The 21,104-nt window shown below is 42.7% G+C and overlaps 1 protein-coding gene across 2 annotated transcripts in view; it reads left to right on the top strand.

The window, feature by feature from the left end:
• The window catches only part of hspbp1 (HSPA (heat shock 70kDa) binding protein, cytoplasmic cochaperone 1), a 33,685-nt gene extending 15,026 nt beyond the window's left edge, over positions 1-18,659 (top strand). For both annotated transcript variants that reach the window (XM_043679717.2, XM_043679719.2), the window contains exons 2-8: positions 536-679; positions 2,185-2,371; positions 2,601-2,825; positions 5,670-5,825; positions 10,077-10,173; positions 12,263-12,374; positions 17,264-18,659. In XM_043679717.2, the coding sequence (XP_043535652.2) occupies positions 536-679; positions 2,185-2,371; positions 2,601-2,825; positions 5,670-5,825; positions 10,077-10,173; positions 12,263-12,374; positions 17,264-17,338 (996 nt within the window). In that variant the 3' untranslated portion in view covers positions 17,339-18,659. The remainder of the gene's footprint in view (positions 1-535; positions 680-2,184; positions 2,372-2,600; positions 2,826-5,669; positions 5,826-10,076; positions 10,174-12,262; positions 12,375-17,263) is intronic.
• The last annotated feature ends 2,445 nt before the right edge of the window (positions 18,660-21,104 follow it).

Below are 21,104 nucleotides of genomic sequence, written 5' to 3'. Positions count from 1 at the left end.
TAGAGATGGTTACAAATGCTGGCCTTGCCAGTGACACCCACATCTCATGAAGAATAGAGAGAAAAATCCCGACACAATGATACTGGTGCACTCTGTCTCAATGGAATGGTGGAAATAATGAGAAGGTTTTCCTCCCATTCCTTGCTTGAAAGAAAGACACAAGTGAAACATTTCCGAATTTCAGCACCCTAAATAAAAATCAGAAAATGGTGGAAATACTCAGCCATTTTGGCAGCATCTTTGAAAATAGAAGCAGATTTATGAGTTCAAGCAAATGAACTTTTTTGTTAAGAGGTATAACCAGTTTTAGATAAGCACTGAGGCAGAAAAAGTGGGCATGAGGAGAGGGAAAGAACCAAAGGCAAGGTTTACGATCAGGTGGAAGACAGGGGAGATTAATAGCAGTGCGAAGTAAAATCAGATAGTAGGCCAAGTGACTAAACCAGACTGCAGTCTGCTTTTCCCATTCAATAAGTATTTCTGGCATTTTCCATTTTGCTTTAACAGGTTGCTCTTTGGTTTTCCTTTTTTCCAGATTGAGCCTTTTTTAAAAATGGCGGACGGTGGATCTGAGAGAAACAGGCAACATCCCAACAATCTGCAGGGGCTGCTAAGGCTTGCAGTGGAAGCTGGGTCAGTGGGGGATACAGCTCCTGAATTGCATCCCATGCCAGAGGAAGTATGTGTGAATTATTTGTTGTTATTTAACCCACCTCCTGTTCCACACCCTACCCGATGGCCTACTGTTTAAGAGGCACGACAAAGTTAGACAGGTTAGCTGTCTTGGTACTCAAATACTTGCATTTACCAAGTTTGCTGTTGTGAGTCTGGGTAGCAATAAAGCTATAACAGAACATGTTGCAAATGCACTAAAAGCAAGCACCATATCTATGGAGAGAAATGGCAAGTCAACCTTTGACTAATAGCACATCATTTGAGCCATGTCTTACCCAATATTTCCAAAGCTTATTAAAATTTTGGGTGAATAACGATTAGCTTCAGTTGTAACAGCAAGTCCTTGTGAAGAATGCATGCACAATGTAGACACGATCATAACTGAAATGAAAAGAAATTCTTGCATTTTATATTGTTTTGCAGTCAATGAAACACTTTTAAATTTGCCCTCTTGTAAAGCTTGAAATGCAGCAGACAATTTGCAAACAATCCAGCTCTGAGATACAACAATGTGCTGATGGTCACATAATTGGCTTTTTGTGACGAAGGATAGATATTGACCAGGACGTTGGGGATAACTCCCTTGCTCTGAACCATGGCCATGAAATTGTTTCATCCCACGTCAGGAAGCTGCCAGGGCTTTAGTTTAAAGACATTACTTCTGACTTCATAACAAACCCTCAGTACTGTGCTGGAAGTGTCAGCTGAGGTTTTTGTCCATGTCTCTCGAGTGGCATTTGAACCCATGTCCTTCTAATTCTGAATGCTATAGCTGACACCAAAAACAGTTGCCAATTTGTGGCAGATAATAGAATCCCTGAAGTGGAGAAGCAGGCCATTTTGGCCCATCAAGTCCACACTGCCTTTCTGAAGAGCATCCCACCAAGACCCCCCCCCCACCACAAAAACTATCCTGTCACTGTAACTCTGCATTTCCCAAGGCTAATCCATCTAGCCTGCACATCCCAGGATACTGTGGGTGCTTTAATATGGCCAATCCATCTAACCTGCACATCTTCAGACTGTGGGAGGAAACCCATAAAGGCACTGGGAGAACTTGCAAACTCCACACAGAAATCTCCCGAGGCTAGAATTGAACCCAGGTCCTTGGCTCTGTGAGGCAGCAATACTAACCACTGAGACACCATGCAGATATTCAGTTTAGTGATCTATTCAAAAATTGGGAAGAAAGGTGATGTATGGCATGATCTGCAAGGATTGTTGTCTCCTGTAACTTAAAAGTTGTCTGTCTGCAGCATTAAATATCTTTGTAGACTCACTTCTCATTTCAACTTTTTAAATTTCATATCTTCCACGTAAATTTTATCTTCACCTGAATACATCACAATCCAGGAATCAAGCTGGGGAGTGTCAGGTTGATGTTCGATAAAATCCAGCTCTGCTAATTGAACTGAAGTAGTCCAGAGCCTGACATCCGTCTTGTACATGTGTTACTGCTGTCTGACCTCTTATTTCTCGCTCTCACACTCTTCCTTTTTCCACCCAAAGCGAAGACAGTGGCTGCAGGATGCACTATCGGATGTGTTTAATGGGCACCTTGATGAAGTGAAACAGATCAAGGATTGTCTTCAAATTCTGAGCGATACTTCTGAAGATGACCTGAACGAGGATGGAAGGAGGAGCAATGCACTCGATACCGTGGCCGATCTGTGTGAAAACCTAGACAATGCAGGAGGTAATTGATGTTGCCTTTGAACCCTGGGAGTCTTTTCCAATTTCTAAAGACTTGAGGAAAGTGTTGGCTTTTGTATAATAACTTTTACACTCTCACTATATCCAAAGTACTTTATCACCAATGACGTTCTTCAATGTGTAACTGCTATTATGGAGACTGGAAACCATGACTGATCTTTTTCAATGTTCAACGAAGGGAGGTTTATTAATGCTCTTTTTGCTTTATTTAGATTTCTGTAAGCTGGGTGGCATGCAGATTGTGGTCCAGAACTTCCTGGAATGCCCGGACCCGGAGCTCCGATGGCGAGCGGCGCACCTCATTGGCACCTGTAGCCAGAATAACCCCTTTGTCCAGGAGCACGTGTTGAACCTGGGCACCATGTCCAAACTCCTGGACCTTCTGAACAGTGACAGCAACGACATGGTGCGAATCAAGGCCCTCTTTGCTGTATCCTGTAAGTGATGCCAGTTTTCCCTGGATGTAGTGGAGAAAGGGGTAGGAGTCGCCATGGTAACATCAGGCTTCCCTCCGTGCTAGCTCCATGACTATAAGAATGACTTGTGTTAATTTACCATCTTTCGTGACTCCAGAATGTCCCAAAGTGCTGCAGAGACATCCGAGTACCTTTTGAAGTAAAAACCCTGTTGTGATTAGGGGAAAAAGCAGCAGTCAATTTGTGCACAGCAAACTACCACAAACAGCAACCAGATATTTTGTTTCTTAATCGATTGAGTTAGAATATATTAAAGTTAGCTTTATTGTCACGTGCTCACGTGAGTACAGTGAAAAGTTTACAATTTGCCACTTACGGCACCATTTAAATACAAAGGTATCTTGGTATAGATTCTTCAGTACAATGTCTTTGGGGAAAAAATCAGCAAGTGAAGAAATTAAAATAGACCTTCAAAAGTACAAAGTCATAGGAATAAATTAGAAAAGTGAAGAGATAAAACGTTCTGAATACCAATACTTCCACAATAATATAATAAAGAAAAAATAAATTTAGAAGGAGAATTTTGACAAAGTTCACAGTCTATTTCACAGCTCTGAGCTTGAGGATCCCCCTCCCAATGTCCAGAATTCCCCCGCTCCTCTTCAAAACAGCATGGAATCATTTGTGAGCATCTGAGGGTGCTCAGGCCATATTAGAATGCACAGTGTGGAAAACTGGGTGGGACTGTCAATAACAAGCATTTATGGAGCACCTTTACTGTAGAAAGAGTCTCCCAAGGAAGACATGTACACTGAGAGAAGTACAAGAAAAAGCTTTAGTGATGGCATGGGTCTCTCTACACTGCTGTCTTAAAGGTGGAGGCAAGGTTTAGAGAATTAATATCCAATGGATGGACCTAAACAGCTGCTGATATGGCCAGTGTCCAGGCCCACAGGGAGGGATGTGCAGTTGAGGAGACAATGTTGCAGTGGTAATATCAGTGAGCTAGTAATCCAGAGGTGAGGCTATTTTTTTTATTGCAAAAGGATACTTTATTCATCAAAATTATCTATAAGTATATAGGTTCTAAAAATAACATTGGAATTTGACATTCCTCTAGAGTTTCCCTGCAGTTGCAAAACAAGATAATTTTCTACTCATGCAAGGTGTCTTGGACCTTAAGACACTCTTGTTACACTTTTTCTCTTTATACTCTTTACCTGTAGTTCACCTTACTCCTGATGAAGAGCTCATGCTCGAACTGTTGATTTTCCTGCTCCTCGGATGCTGCCTGACTGGCTGTGCTTTTCCAGCACCATACTCTTGACTACCCCCACCTCCAGTCCTGAAGAAGGGTTGTATCTGAAACATGAACTTCTCCACCATCTGATGCTGCCTGGGTTGCTGTGTTCTTCCAGCCTCATGTTTGGCAGAAAGACCGAAGACAGTGGTCTTTTCCCACTGCGCCTTGGTGGCAGCTGTCTTTAGTGTGTCCCTCAGCACGTGGTCCTGGACTTTGGAACGTGCCAGTCTGCAACACTCAGTCACCTCTTTACCCTGCAAGACCAACTGTTTTAGACAGACTGAGAAACATCTTTCACTGAGTTAGTGCTCCTCCAGGCGCAATCAATGCTAGAGGTTCAGGCTAATGCTTTGGGGGCAGGAGTTCAATTCTTACCATGGCAACTTTAAATTCAGTTAGTTAATTAGGAATTGAAAGCTAACCACAGTGATGGTGACCGTGACCAGTGTCATTGTCCAATAAGTCGATGTGGGTCAGTAATGTCCTTTAGGGAAAGAAATTGGCAGCCCTTCACCTCATCTGACCTACACATGACTCCAGATGCATAGCAATGTAGTTGAGACCCTCACTACTCTCTCCAATGGCATAACATGCCACTCAGTTCAGGAGCAGTTATGGGATGGGCAACAAGTGCTCTTGTCAGCAACATCCACGTTGCAGGCAGGCATTTGACTAGGAGTTTAGGCAGAAAGTATAAATGGACGTTTTTCTTTTTAATTTCTTCATGGAGTGTGGGCATCGCTGGCAAGGCAAGCATATTTTTAGCCATCTCTTGAGACGATGTTGGTGAATTGCCGCCTTGGTTGCTGTAGTTCATATGGTGAAGTTATACCTGTGTTTTACAATGTCCAGGTCTGATTTCTTGGGGAGGGTAAAGATTTTGCATTTACAGTACACATTGTCATCAAATATCACCTTATCCTTGCAGATGAAGAACTGGACTGTGCTTTTGAATTAATACCTGTTGTGCTTTGTTCATTGTTTCACCAACAGTAGGTGTTGGATATCGTTTGCTCGCTGAGCTGGAAGGTTCATTTTCAGACGTTTTGTCACCATACTGGGTAACATCTTCAGTGAGCCTCCGGACAAAGCACTGCTGGTGTTTCCTGCTTTCCGTTTGTGTTTGGGTTACTTTGGGTTGGTGATGTCGTTTCCTGTGGTGATGCTGTTTCCTGTTCTTTTTTGCGGGGGAGGTGGGGGTGGTAAATGGGGTCCAAGTCAATGTGTTTGTTGATAGAGTTCCGGTTGGGACCCCATTTACTACCCACGAGAAAAAGAACAGGAAATGACATTGCCACAGGAAATGGCATCACTACAGGAAATGGCATCACCAACCCAAGGAAACACCAACAGTGCTTCATCCAGAGGCTTGCTGAAGATTGTGCATAGTATGTTGACGAAACGTCTGAAAATGAATCTTTCAGCTCAGCAAGCAAACTTGCATCCAGAACTTCAACCTGAGCTACCAGTCTTCTCAAGACTTGCTAACAGTAGGTGTTTATCATACATTGGAAGGTTGACCTAGATACTAATGCAACCCCCTCTCCTCCCACTTCTTTTAGGTTTGGTGCGTGAGCAGGCGGCTGGTTTACTTGAGTTTGTCGACCGCGATGGTTTCTCCGTGCTGATGAGAGCCATGCAGAGCGGCATTGAGAAGTTGAAAGTGAAAGCTGCGTTCCTGCTGCAGAACCTGCTCATCAGCAACCCTGAGCACAAAGGTCAGAATTTGCCTTAATCAAGGTGTAGATAGATGGGTGATCCCACATCGTCCTAGCCCAGACTGAAATTGTGGGGCAATTGGGTTTGAAGTTTTATTTCTTCATTTTTTCCCCATTTATCTCCCCTCTTCTACTGAAGGTGCTGACTCATGCTAGGAGGCAGTTCCACATTGGTCGTTTATCCCCAGTAAGTATTGGCAGGCAGTTTGATTTTGCCCTCCTGCATGAACACACACTGACAGAAAGAGTTGGTGAGCACTAGTGCAGGAGGCTTGTTTATGACTTCAGTCAGGTTTGTTGTGGTTGAGGCTTGTTTTGGAATCTGGAATCAACTGAAACATCAAAGTCCAGGTTTTATATTTGGCCACTCCAGTTGGTACATTTGTCCCCACAGCTTGCACTTACTGTAACAACAAAAGCTTGTATTCATATGGTGGCCATAAGGGGGCATGAGAAGTTGGCAGGTAGGATCAAGGAAAACCCTAAAGCTTTCTATAGATATATCAGAAATAAAAGAATGACTAGAGAGATACTAGGGCCAATCAAGGATAGTAGTGGGAAGTTGTGCATGGAGTCCGAGGAGATAGGGAAAGCACTAAATGAATATTTTTCATCAGTATTTACGCTGGAAAAAGACAATGTTATCGAGGAGAATACTGAGATACAGATTACTGGACTAGATGGGATTAACGATCATAAAGAGGAGATGTTAGCAATTCTGGAAAGCGTGAAAATAAATAAGTCACCTGGGTTGGATGGGATTTATCCTAGGATTCTCTGGGAAGCCAGGGAGGAGATTGTAGAGCCTTTGGCTTTGATCTTTGTCATCACTGTCGACAGGAATAGTGCCAGAAAACTGAAGGATAGCAAATGTTGCTCCCTTGTTCAAGAAGGGGACTAGAGACAACCCTGGTAATTATAGACCAGTAAGCCTTACGTCTTTGTGGATAAACTATTGGAAAACGTTATAAGAGATAGGGTTTATAATCATCTAGAGAGGAATAAGTTGATTCGGGATAGTCAACACGGTTTTGTGAAGGGTAGGTAGTGTCTCTCAAACCTTATTGAGTTCTTTGAGAAGGTGAGCAAATGGATGAGGGTAAAGCAGTTGATGTGGTGTACATAGATTTCATTAAGGTGTTTGATAAGGTTCCACGCGGTAGGCTATTGCACTAAATATGGAGCCCTTGGATTGAGGGTGATTTAGTGGTTTGCATCAGAAATTGGCTAGCTGAAAGAAGATAGCTGATGGTGGTTGATGGGAAATGTTTACCCTGGAGTTTAGTTACTAGTGGTGAACTGCAAGGATCTGTTTTGGGGCCATTGCTGTTTGTTATTTTTATAAATGACCTAGATGAGGGCATTGAAGGCTGGGTTAGTAAATTTGCAGATGACACATAGGTCAGTGGAGTTGTGGATACTGCTGAAGAATGTTGCAGGTTACAGAAGGACATATATAAGCTGCAGAGAGGTGGCAAATGGATTTTAATGCAGAAAAATGTGAGGTGATTCACTTTGAAAGGAACAACAGGAATAAAGAGTGCTGGGCTAATGGTAAGATTCTTGGTGGTGTAGATGAGCAGAGAGATCTCAGTGTCCACGTACTTAGATTCCTAAAGGTTGGCACTCAGGTTGATAGGGTTGTTAAGGTAAATGGTGTGTTAGCTTTTATTGGTAGAGGAATTGAGTTCTGGAGCCATGAGATCATGCTGCAGCTGTACAAAACTCTGGTGCAGCCACATTCGGAGTATTGTGTATAGTTCTGGTCACCGCATTATAGGAAGGATGTGGAAACTTTGAAAAGGGTTCAGAGGAGATTTACTAGGATATTGCCTGGTCTGGAGGGAAGGCCTTATGAGGAAAGGCTGAGGGACTTGAGGCTGTTTTCATTAGAAAGAAGAAGTTTGAGAGGTGACTTAATTGAGACGTATAAGATAATCAGAGAGTTAGATAATGTGGACAGTGAGATCGCTTTTCCTTGGATGGTGATGGCTAGCATGAGGGGTCATAGCTTTAAATTGAGGGGTGATGGATATAGGACAGATGTCAGAAGTAGTTTCTTTACTCAAAGAGTAGTAGGAGCATGGAACGCACTGCCTGCAACAGTAGTAGAACTCGCCAACTTTAAGGGCATTTAAATGGTCATTAGATAAACATATGGATGAAAGTGGAATAATGTAGGATAGATGGGCTTCAGATTGGTTCCCCAGGTCAGTGCCACTTCGAGGGCCAAGGGGCCTGTACTGCTCTCTGTTCACGTTCTTAACATTATACAATGAGGCGTTTCACCATTGTGTTATGAAGCAACGTGTGATGCCAAATGGCATGAGGAAATTTTAGAACAGTTCGCTTATTTAAAAGAAAATAAAATAAAGAACTGCAGATGCTGGAGATCTGAAACAAAATCTGAAGGTGCTGGAAAAAAGCAGAGTGAACGTTTTGAGTCCAGAGACTATTTGTTGGAACTCTTATTTAAAGGGTTAGGCTTTGAAGAGCAGCTTAAAGGAGGAAAGAAAGCCAAAAGATATATAGGAAGAGATTTCCACGTCCATTCATGGTACAGTCAGGTTTCACCAGAGGCCAGAATTCCAGGAGGGCTGACAATTCAGAGATTATTGGGGCTGTCAGATGTTATAACGATGGGAAGGGTGAGGCCATGGTGGGGTTTAAAAATGAGGTTGGGAATTTTAAGGTTGCTTCATAGGGAGGTTAATGTAGTTTATCATGTGCAGCAGCGATGAATGGTCTGGGCTTGAAATCATTTGGAACATGGGCAGTGAAGGTTTGGGTGACATCATGTTACTGGGGAGTAAATTTGGAAGGCTACCTAGGAATGTGTTAGAATAGTCTGGAAGTAGCAAAGCTTTCCTGAAGCAGTGGGAAGTGTAGGCGGAGTCAATGGAAGGAAGGTTTGAGTTTTGTGATAGATTGAGCTGCATTCACAATTCTGTAATTTCTTACGGTCACGGAGCAGATATCTGTGCTGCTGTGATGCATCCGGATAGGAGATGCATGTGTAAAAATTGTTAAGACTCATTGTGGCCATGCCGAAGTTCCTTAACCTTCTGAGGAAGTAAACTTTGAACTGAATGTTCAAGCCATCTCAAAGGGCATTTAAGAGTCAACCACATTACTGTGGTTGGGAGTGGAATGTGGCCAGACCAGATAAGGGAGATGTACTTCTTTAAACTATGTTGGTGACTTCTTTTTGATAAAAATCATTGATCATTTCTTGATCACTATTACTGACTACAGATTTTGCTAATTGAATTTAAATTTCACTAGCTGTAGTGGTGTGCTTGAAACCTTATCAGGGCATTAGCCTGAGCCTTGGAATTGGTGATCTAGTGACGTTCCCACTATGCCACCGTCTCCCTGAGACAGGCGATGTTACAAAGGTAGAAATAGGCATCTGCACAGAACTGTTTTATTCTGCAGCCACTCTAACTCTGGTAAAATGCAATCAAATTTGACCTGATGCAGGAGCAGTTTAGGCTTAACCACTCGGTTTACACACCAGAGCTTTCACATTAGTACAGAGCCTTAGTATTGTAGTGGATTTAGGGTCAGTACGGGAGCCGGGTATGGTGGTGTTTGATGCTGCCTAGATTTGTTCTTGTACCATTAATATGTGACGTTATCTTAGATAAGGATTGCACAGGGAGCATGTAATTTGATTCCTTGCGTGGCGTTGAAGGCACGGATCTCGCATTGCTCATCAAGGTCCTCATTAACATGGCTGCTGACAATGGCAGATCCCACTGATTTTCTGCTTCGTAGACCAGGAAATTCCACATCGCAACTCCAGTGTGTGCTGACTGAGTTCTTTTATGTGGAAATGACCCTTAACTGTAGTGTTTTCTAACCCCTCCCCCCAAAAAGTCCCTCAAATCTTTACTGGAGGTACCTTTGAAAAGTAGACAGGATTGGGCTTGTTTGTGATGCTGTGTTTGAATAGCCCACCGACTGTTGGATGGGATTTTTGTCAAATTGGGATAGAGCTGACACAGATGGAACTGCAATCCAGCAAGAAGCCAGTACTTCATAAAGGGAGGGGTGAAACTTGATCATATTGCGAGAGCAAGACTACAGGAACTGTCAACCCTGCTTCAAGCAGTAGTAGGGATTTGCAGATCCTTCATACATAATTTAAAATAGATCAAGAAGAATATTTCTTACAATGCTGTGAGGCCATTGAAATCATTGTCACAAGGCCATTGGATTACAAGTTTGCATTTTCCCTTCCTACAGATGTTCTCTGCTCAATGGGGATGGTACAGCAATTAGTGGCACTCATACAGACAGAACATGATTCCTTTCATGAGCATGTTCTGGGTGCACTTTGCAGGTGAGTGAGATAAGCCTTCTTTCCCTCTCACAGTATCATTACTACTGTTTACTGACCTTGCAATTACCCACTTGTGCATCTATTCCTCTGAGTGAGCATTGGTGGACTGTTTAACCGTGGGGACTTTATCGCTGAGCTCGATCCTGTTCAGGCTCAATCGTGCACTTTCCTGCTGTGATTCCTTTAATTAGCAGGTGGAGACAAATGAGTTCAAATAGCTAACTTATTGAAGTTTCGGGATAGAGCAAATCTGTTTGATGTTATGTTTGGGGAGATTTGATAAAACTGTGGAAGATTGTGACAGGTTTACAGAGGCTGACAAAAGCAGTTACAGTTAACTGATCACACAAGAACTCAGGGACACAGATTTAAGCATTTGGACCATGGAAGGAAGGTGGAGTTTGCAAAGAACTTGCCTGATGCAGCAAGTGTTAATGGCCTGGTGCTTGTGGCTCATAACGTAGTGGAAATGGAAACTAAGAACAATTTCAGAAGGAAATGAGCAAAATAAATTTGTAGGGCTACGTCGAATGAAATTGCTCCGCAGTGAGCTGGTGTGAACTCGAGCTGCATCACTGCTCAGTAAGTTGTCATTATTCTTTATGTTGGAACATTGGAGGCATAAAAGGAGAAAGGAAGTGCTCACCTTTGACATTTACCTTCAGTCTGTGGGAGGAAAGAGTGGGTCCAAATTGGTATTTTAAGCTTAAAGAAGATCAGTTATGAGCACAAGAAAGTAGAGCTAGCTGGTAAATTAGAATAAGAAAGAGGTGAATAGAGATGCAGTGCAGACTCGGAAGAAATGCATTTCAATGAGAAACAAAAATTCCAAGGGGAGGACCCACTAACTTTAAAAAAAAAAAGCTAAAGACAGTTTCAAACCTGAAGGAAAAACACATAAATGGAGAATGCTGGTGAATGTCAGTAGATTAATCGCTCCTTCCTTAATTATTTTTAGTCACTCTTTCTGTTTTATTTTGTTTAAAGTATGACAAAAAAGCTGGAAGGGTTTCTTTAGATACTTAAAAAGAAAAGAGATAACAAAGTGAGTGTAGATCCTGTAGAAAGTGTGACTGTAGAGTTAATAAGGGTAAGTAGCAAAATGGCAAATGAATTAAACAGATATGTTTCATCAGCCTTCACTGTGTAAGGTACACAGGTAATAAAACAAAAATAGCTATAAGTCGGGAAATGGAAAGGAGAGAGGAACTCGCAATCACCAGGGAAGTGGTATTGAGCAAATGACTGGAGCTGCAGCCAGCCAAGTCCCCACATTCTGATCAACTTCTTCCTAGGGTCTTTGAAATAGTGTGTAGTGCGATAGGTGATGCAGGTCGTTCTGCTATAATGTGTTTCTCCAGCACAAATTCACTGTAACGTGATTGGCAAATTGGGGAAGCTGTTTCTAAAGTGCCAGCTTTTTGAAACGTGCTGGCTGTAATGCAATTACATCGCCAACACTTTAAGTGCTGCATCTAAAGTGTGATTTTTTTTTTTATAATGCGGGGGGTTTGCACAAGAACACAACTGTTGCATTGTAGAGCTGCCCATGTGTTGGTTTCCATTTTCTAAAATTCTCTAGATTTGGGAAAGGTTCCATTTAATTGGAAAGTAACGAATGTAGCTCCTTTTTTTGATTGAAAAAGGAATGGAGACAGGGTGCAGAGAACTATAGTCGAGAGTGTGGTGTTGGAAAAGCACAACTGGTCAGGCAGCATCCAAGGAGCAGGAGAATCGACATTTTGGGCACGAGCTCATGCTCGAAGTATTAACTCTCCTGCTGCTCAGGTGCTGCCTAACTGGCTGTGCTTTTCCAGCTTTTCAACTCTGATTTCCAGCATCTGTGGTCCTAACTTTCTCCTGCTCTAGTTGTTAAACCATGATGTGCTATTTTCCGAGATGCACAGGACCAGTTATTTTTATTTTAAATTAAAAGTATGCAAAAGTTTGCTTTCTGTTGTTCCTTCACTCTTTTTATGTGTGTGCGTGTGGGGGAAGGGGAAGCAAGCGCGGAGGTTGTTGTACATGATAGGCCCTGACCAGGTTTCTCTGCTTGAATGGCTCTGTGTTTTCTCTTTCCCCTCTGCAGCCTTGTGACAGACTTTCCTCGTGGCGTGAGGCAGTGCCAAGAACTGGAACTGGGTCTGGAGGACATTCTGCTTGAGAGATCACAGATGCTGAAAGATCAAGAAGAATTTCAGGTGCGCAGGAGGTTTTACATATGGCTTGACATTGGAAACCCAAGCTAGTTGCTATTGTATTATTGTTAGAATTATTATTGCACACTTATTCTCCCAGAAGCCACTCAGCTGAATCAGTTTATGTTTTTTTTTTTGAAGGGGTCATAGGTGTTGTTGGCGAGGCCAGCATTTGTTGCCCAGAAGAGGCAATGGCCTAGTGCTATGATCACTGGACTGTTAACCCAGAGACCCAGGGAATGTTCTGGGGACCTGGGTTTGAATTCTGCTGTGGCAGATGGTGGAAGTTGAACTCAATAAAAATCTGGAAGTAAAAGTCTAAGGATGACCACAAATCCATTGTCGATTGTTAGAAACTCCCATCTCATTCACTGATGTCCTTTAAGAAGGAAATCTGCCATCCTTTCCTGGTCTGGCCAACATGTGACTCCAGATCCACGGCAATGTGGGTGACTCTTCAGGCCATTCCTGAAGAAGGGCCTGGGCCCGAAACATCGAATCTCCTGTTCCCTGGATGCTGCCTGACCTGCTGTGCTGTTCCAGCAATAAAGTTTCAACTTTGATCTCCAGCATCTGCAGACCTCACTTTCTCCTGGGTGACTCTTAACTACAATTAGAAATGGGCAATAACTGGTGGCTTGGCCAACTACATCCTCATCCCGCGAAAGAGTTTTTTTAAGCAATCCCTAATTGCCCTTCAGCTGAGTGACTTGCTTGGCCATTGCAGTGATCAGTTAAGAGTAAATTACATTGCTTTGGGTCTGGACTCTCAAGTAGACTAGACCAGACAAGGACTGCCGATTCATTCTTTAAAGGGCATTAGTGAGAGAAATGGAGTTTTTGACACTTGGGCATAATTGTCAATTTTACCATTATTGATTATCGTTAGTCACTAAGACTAGCTTTATATTCCAGATTTATCTTTTAATAATTGAATTCAAGTTCCACCCCCTGTTGGAGTCAACTCCATGACCCAGGCTCACTCAGCCAGTAACAATACCACTACGTCATCCTCTATCACGAGGATCCACATGAGCCTTCTCTCTACCTTTGTATTCTTTTCTCTCCTGTGTCGCATGTAAGCAATAGCTACAGAGTACAGAGGTTATTGGTCAACCTTTTGTTGCTTTTATTAGAATCATGCATTTATGGCCCCTACTTGAAAACATCTGTACGTCCAGCTTGACCTACCCTCTGCAATCTTAAGGACCTCTCCCAGAATCTACCTTCAGCCATCTCATTTATAGGGAAAAGAGCCTAAACCTGTTTAAACTTTTCTGATGCTTGTAACCTCAGTCCTACCGTTCAAACCATTTGCACTTCCTCTGCTGCCTCTATATTAGATTGCTTACAGTGTGGAAACAGGCCCTTCGGCCCACACCGACCCGCCAAAGCGCAACCCACCCAGACCCATTCCCTTACATTTACCCTTTCACCTAACGCTATGGACAATTTAGCATGGCCAGTTCACCTAACTGGCACATTTCTTTTTGGACTATGGGCGGAATCTGGAGCACCCAGAGGAAACCTACGCAGACATGGGGAGAACGTGCAAACTGCACACACAGTCACCTGAGGCGGGAATTGAACCTGGGTCTCTGGCACTGTGAGGCAGTAGTGCTAACCACTGTGCTACCGTGCCGCCCATTATGGGAACATACTAAACAAGTATTTTCTTTCTGCAATGTGGACTATTTGTTGCTTTCTTTGACCTGTAGAATTCTGCGAACCTGTGACAAGTCCTTTATCCACAAATTTGATATTATAGTTAAGAAAAAGAAGAAAGCATATGTCATGTATAGGCAGGAGAGATTGGGTGAAACCTGAGAAGAGTATAAAGGCAGTAACAGTGTACTTGAGAGGGAAATCAGGAGGGCAAAAAGGGGACATGAAATACCTTTGGTAAGTAGGATTAAGGAGATTCCCCAAAGAGTTTTTATAAATCTATTAAGGACAAAAGGGTAACTAGGGTAAATAGGGCTCCTCAAAGATCAGCAAGGCGGCTTATGTGTGGAGCCGCAGGAGATGGGAATATACTAAACGAGTGTTTTGCATCAGTGTTTACTGTGGAGAAGGACATGGAAGATATAGAATGTAGGGAAATAGATGGTGACATCTTGAAAAAAATCCATATTACAGAGGAGAAAGTGCTAGATGTCTTGAAATGAATAAAAGTGATAAATCCCCAGCACTGTACCCTTGAACTCTGTGGGAAGCTAGGGAAGTGATTGCTGGGCCTTTTGCTGAGATATGTGTATCATCGATAGTCACAGGTGAGGTGCCGGATGACTGGAGGTTGGCTAATGTACCACAATTTAAGAAAGGTGGTAAGGAAAGCCAGGGAACTATAGACCAATGAGCCTGACATTGGTGGTAGGCACATTGTTGGAGGGAATCCTGAGGGTCAGGGTTTACATGTATTTGGAAAGGCAAGGACTGATCAGGGTTACTTAACATGACTGTGTGCGTGGGAAATCATGTCTCACAAACTTGGTTGAGTTTTTGAAGTAGTAACAAAGAGGATTGATGAGGGCAGAGCGGTGGATGTGATCTATATGGACTTCAGTAAGGCATTCGACAAGGTTCCCCATGGGAGACTGATTAGCAAGGTTAGATCTCATGGAATACAGGGAGAACTAACCATCTGGGTACAGAAGTGGCCGAAGGTAGAAGACAGGGGAGAGGGTTGCTTTTCAGGCTGAAGGCCTGTGACCAGTGGAGTACCACAAGGATCGGTGCTGGGTCCACTACTTTTTGTCATTTATATAAATGATTGGATGTGAGCATAAGAGGTACAGTTAGTAAGTTTGCAGATGACACAAATTGGAGGTGTAGTGGACAGCGAAGAGGGTTATCTCAGATTACAACGGGATCTTGATCAAATAGGCTAATGGGCTGAGAAGTGGCAGATGGAGTTAATTCAGATAAATGCGAGGTGCTGCATTTTTGGAAAAGCAAATCTTAGCAGGACTTGTATACTTAATGGTAAGGTCCTAGGGAGTGTTGCTGAAAAAAGAGACCTTGGAGTGCTGGTTCATAGCTCCTTGAAAGTGGAGTCGCAGGTAGATAGGATAGTGAAGAAGGTGTTTGGTATGCTTTCCTTTATTGGTCAGAATATTGAGTACAGGAGTTGGGAGGTCATGTTGTGGCTGTACAGGACATTGGTTAGGCCACTGTTGGAATATTGCGGGCAGTTCTGGTCTCCTTCCTATTGGAAAGATGTTGTGAAACTTGAAAGGGTTCAGAAAAGATTTACAAGGATGTTGCCAGGGTTGGAGGATCTGAGCTACAGGGAGAGGCTGAACAGGCTGGGGCTGTTTTCCCCGGAGTGTCGGAGGCTGAGGGGTGACCTTATAGAGGTTTACAAAATCATGAGGGGCATGGATAGAATAAACCGATTAGTTTCTCTGGGGTGGGAGAGTCCAGAACTAGAGGGCATAGGTTTAGGGTGAGAGGGTAAAGATATAAAAGCGGCAACGTTTTCACGCAGAGGGTTGTGTGTGGAAGAAATGAGCTGCCAGAGGAAGTGGTGGAGGCTGGTACAATTACGGCATTTAAAAGGCATCTGGATGGCTATATGACTAGGAAGGGTTTAGAGGGATATGGGCCAAATGCTGGCAAATGGGACTAGATTGGGTTGGGATATCGGGTCTGTTTCTGTGCTGTACATCTGTATGGCATCAATTTTAAAGGTCAAGTTTCTGACCATTTATTTAAAAATTGGTGGATTAAATGTTGACATCTTTGCAGCCATCTGCAGTACCACAACGCTCCTGTTGACAATGCTGTACTCCTCAATCAACTGATTGTTCAGCATCTCACAGGTTCAGGAAAAAACAGGTGAAAGTTTCAGATGTGTAGGTTATGTCAAGTATCTTCCATCATACCTGACTGACTGACTGCAATTCAAAACCCAAAAGTACTGCACATCGAGTTGTGGACAAGAAGATAACTTTGTTTTATTATAATCCATTTCCTTTGTCATTTGTTGAAGTGCAAGAATTTATAATAATTGAAGAACTGTGGATGCTGGAAATCTGAAATAAAAAGGGTTATGAATTACAAAAATACTACTTTTAGTGCTTTAGTTTTCTCCCACAGTTCAAAGATGTGGGCGGCACGGTGGCACAGTGGTTAGCACTGCTGCCTCGCAGCGCCAGAGACCCGGGTTCAATTCCCGCCTCAGGCGACTGACTGTGTGGAGTTTGCACGTTCTCCCCGTGTCTGCGTGGGTTTCCTCCGGGTGCTCCGGTTTCCTCCCTCTTCGCTGTCCACTATACCTCCAATTTGTGTCATCTGCAACACAGTCCAAAGATGTGCAGGTTAGGTGAATTGGCCATGCTAAATTGCCCGTAGTGTTAGGTAAGGGGTAAATGTAGGGGCATGGGTAGGTTGCACTTCGGCGGGGCGGTGTGGACTTGTTGGGCTGAAGGGCCTGTTCCACACTGTAAGTAATCTAATCTAATGTGCAGGTTAGATGGATTGGTCATGATAAATTGCCCATAGCGTCCAGGGATGTACATATTAGGTTGATTAGTCATGGGAAATATAGGGTTACATGTAAGGGGCTGTGTCTAGGTGGGCTGCTGTTTGGAGAGTCGATGTGGACTTGATGGGCCGAATGGCCTGCTTCTACACTATAGGGATTCTTTGAAACATAAGCTGTAACCCTTTTATCCTAAATACGCACGCGATTTCAAATAGGACAAAAGACAGTTTGTCTCAATGTTTTGGGTGGAGGAGAAAACATATTTGGGGCAATACTATTTTGTAACACAAGGGCAGACCACAAAAGTAGAATGGGTTCTCAATTTTTATGGATGATTAGAGTATGAGGAGATCAGCAGAGATGCTAAAAGAATGAAATCTGTCTGACTTTAATCTTTCAACAGGAAGAGTTGGAGTTCTGCGAGCATCTCCTGCAAACTTGCTTCAGCCAGCCAGAGGAGCATGGGATGGATCGGTGATGTGCTGCTGCACTGTCAGAGAAAAGTGCTTTGATTTTTTTCAAATGGCTTCCCACCATTGGAATCTGTAAAGACTCCAAAGCCTAGAGTGTTTTGAATGAGCCTACATATTACACGTATTTAAAAATGTGGACTGTTTAAAAAACTTTTGTTTGATCTTTTAATGGTTCCAGGTAGAAATGTACAAAACTCCCAAAAGGAGCTTTTCCCGGTTACCCTTCATAATGAATTCCTGTTCGGCGTTCAATTTGTTTCCAGCCACCCTAATTTTCCTTTAGTCAACTGTAGGATAAATACAGTCAGCAAGTTGTGACTGGTATTAATTATAATTTCAGTCACTTACTGTCTAAAACCTTTAGCTGCAAATGTTTTATTTCAGGTATTAGGTTGCTGACAGACTGCTAGATAGAGACTGTCCTCAGCTATGTTGTGTACAGTTGCTGGCCTGATAGTACCAAGAGCCACTCTTGTGGTGCTGTCGTAGTGTCCCTACTCCTGGAACAGGAGGCCTGGGTTCAAGTCCCAGAGATACATGAATAGGTTGATTTAAAAAGTACTTTTAGTACAGCAATGAAAAGACATATTGTTGCAATTTGCATGCATCAGTTACCCCATTCTTTCTAGCCCCTGCTTGGCAGCTTTCCTGCAGCCAGCCTAGGGACGCACGGTTTGCTTCTGAGTGTCTGTCTGTCTGTGCTCTCGGGCTGCTGTGACGCACAAACCCAGACAAGTGACTTCAATCTGGTGAAGTTGCTGAGAACGGTACCCTAGTCTCTGATCTCGGGACACCTTTCCCCACGCACTGGTCTATAATTTGAAGTGCTCGCTGTAGCAGTTCAAATGAAAAAATAAGTTGAATTTTAAGCAGCGAGGGGCAATTTTAAACTCTGTCATCTAATGCAAGCATTTTAAGTTACCTTCTTAGTCTGGAAACATTAATTAAGCACTGTGTGCAGGATGACAGGGGTGTGATTCATTCGTGTGTTGATGACCACAAGGGTTGCTGACTCTGACTTGGCTGTGAGTTAATGCTTAACCTGCAGTTCGAAGGATTAGCTGCGGTTCTGCTGAGAGAGGGCAGCCTTATGTGTCTCTAGCTGTCAGGTGGCCTCTGGGCATCGTGCAGATCCTGGAAGATGCACACTGTGTTACTGATCACTCCACAGTTCATTCTAAATTCAGAAGCAATGTTGTATGTTGATTTAAAAACTGAAGCAAAGATATGACTGTAATAACCCGGCAGTATTTGAAGTCTTTATTTTGTTTTTCTGCAAAACGTTATGATTCAGTTTCTGTGAAAAAAATATACTTTTTGAATACATTCCAATCTACATTTTTCTTTGACTCTGGCAGTCATCAAATTGACACGATCTCCCTTCTGTGTTTTTTTTTAAAACATAATCTTCACCTTTCTCTAAAATGACTCAGTGTCATGATATTGGTCCCACTGTTCACTTTCCTGAAGAAGGGCTTATGCCCGAAACGTCGATTCTCCTTCTCCTTTGATGCTGCCTGACCTGCTGCGCTTTTCCAGCAACACATTTTTAACCCACTGTTCAACAGACAATCATCAGTAAACAACAACTTTCATTTATGTGGCTCTTCTAAGTAAAATGTGTTACTGATTAAAAAACACATTTTGTCAAAAACCTTTTGTCTTGCACTCATCAGGGCCCTTTGCAAGAATGCCAATTCACAATGTAGGTTTGCTCACTGAGCTGGAAGGTTCGTTTTCAGACGTTTCATCACCATAACTAGGTAACATCTTCAGTGAGCCTCCGGGCGAAGCACTGCTGGTGTTTCGCGTTTTCTATTTATATGTTTGGGTTTCCTTGGGTTGGTGATGTCATTTCCTGTTCTTTTTCTCGGGGCGTAGTAAATAGGATCCACGTCAATGTGTTTATTGATAGAATGCCAATCCAGTGTGAAATCCAGCATTTTCACAATTAGAGAGAAGAATGCTAATTGGTTGGTACGTGGACTTTGGTAAAATTGCCATGATGATGTTTGATAATTAAGTGCCAGGCTTTGTTTCAGTTTTTCAGACAGATTGATGACAAATCAGAGTCAACATTATAAACCCTCCAAGTGACTTCCTCAACCAGTGACTGACTATTACTTATTCATTAACTTGAAACAGGTGCATTGCACGTATGTGCTCTTTCTTTCGGCAAAGAACAGGGTCCTGTGCATTAAGATACATAGCTTCCAGTACACACTGAGAGATCAATTGACAATCTGAACTTTGTCAGCATAACTCTCTGTATACTCAGGAATCTCCAGCAATTGAATTAGCTTTATTGTCACATGTACTCAAATGAGTACAGTGAAAGTTTACGAGCAACCACTAATGGTACCACCTTAGGTACATATGTACCTATGCAGATTCTTGAGTACAAATTCTTCAGAAAAATTAGAAAAATAAAGAAATAAAAAGTCCAGCATTAAAATACGAAATCATAGCAAAAAAAAATGAAAAGATCAGAAATAAGTCTTTCCATGATAATATCATCAAGCAAAAAGTTTGAAAAGAGTATAAGACAAAGTCCAATTGGTCCGTTTCTGGGCTTGAGGACATGACCCTTGCCTGTGTTGGAACTCTGAACTGGACCCACCGTGCTGCCAAAGAAAACGCTGCATGGAGTCACAGACCAACCCTGATGAAAGCAACCACACAATGCTGCTAAAAGTTTGTCAATTATCTCCAACGTTGCACACTATTTCATGTTTTGCAAATGTAGGCTGGTTGGTTGTTTTCAATCCCTTGCTTTTCGTGAACAGCTCAAGGAATATGTTGTTTGGTACAACATGCCTGTGTGTGGGATGCAGGGCATACGTACCTGATATCACACCAACACTGAAATTTATATACCACAATACTCGTTTGTGCGATGGACTGAATATCCTTTGGCATTATGGCAGCATCCTGTAAGTGGCGAGCACCACTTGTTCCTAGTATATATCAGAATGAACAACCAAGCTTCACTTTTTTGCTGAAACCTTTGAGATACCTTTGCATCTTTTATGCATTTATGAGCTATGCAGCAAGAAGTGCTCTGATCAGGATAACCATATTACTGAAGGTGGCATGAACACATGGCCTTTCTGATCATTAGTTGGTACATTCTTCATGGCAACACATCTACAAATCAGAATCCAATTCTCAACCAATTGGCACATTCAGACATTATAATTCAAAGTATTCTTGTGAATTGTTCTGATGGGTGTTGATGAAAAAATACATCACCCTTGCTAAAGGTGCACATGGTACTCTGGACAAGTCTTGTGAATATGGCTGTATGTGATGCATCCGGGTCAATGATTGATTTCACCCAAGCTAATAGCAATCTACCTTCCTCCAATTTCCAAGTACTTGTCAACACCCCATGGGATCTCGGTACCTCCCCACTCAGACCCATTTTAGCTGCTTTCCTGTCTCTATTTCTCTTTCCACACACTTTGGGTCAATCTATCAATGCAACTTTGTGGCCATCAGCCATCAAGTCTTGGAGTGGTACTTGAATCTAGAAGTCTGACTCTGAGGCAGAGACATTACCCACTGCTCTCTGAGACTGTTATATATTTTGCAGAAGTTTGAACTCCAAAATTACAGGAAGGACAATAAAATTCAACTTGACACCATACTGGAGCTCAAAATGTTTCTGCTTTTGTCTCACTAACTCCTTCGTTAGGTGTTGCAATTGCTTAGTAAGATTATCTTCTGTGGTTAGTACTGCTGCCTCACAGCGCCAGGGACCCGGGTTCG

Source organism: Chiloscyllium plagiosum, unplaced genomic scaffold (assembly GCF_037043375.1).
Source record: "Chiloscyllium plagiosum isolate Xiang-an unplaced genomic scaffold, Cpla_swu_hap1 HiC_scaffold_33, whole genome shotgun sequence".
Taxonomy (NCBI): Eukaryota; Metazoa; Chordata; class Chondrichthyes; order Orectolobiformes; family Hemiscylliidae; genus Chiloscyllium; species Chiloscyllium plagiosum.
The sequence above is the reverse complement of the archived record's forward strand: the minus strand, read 5'-3'. Positions and strand labels throughout refer to the sequence as shown.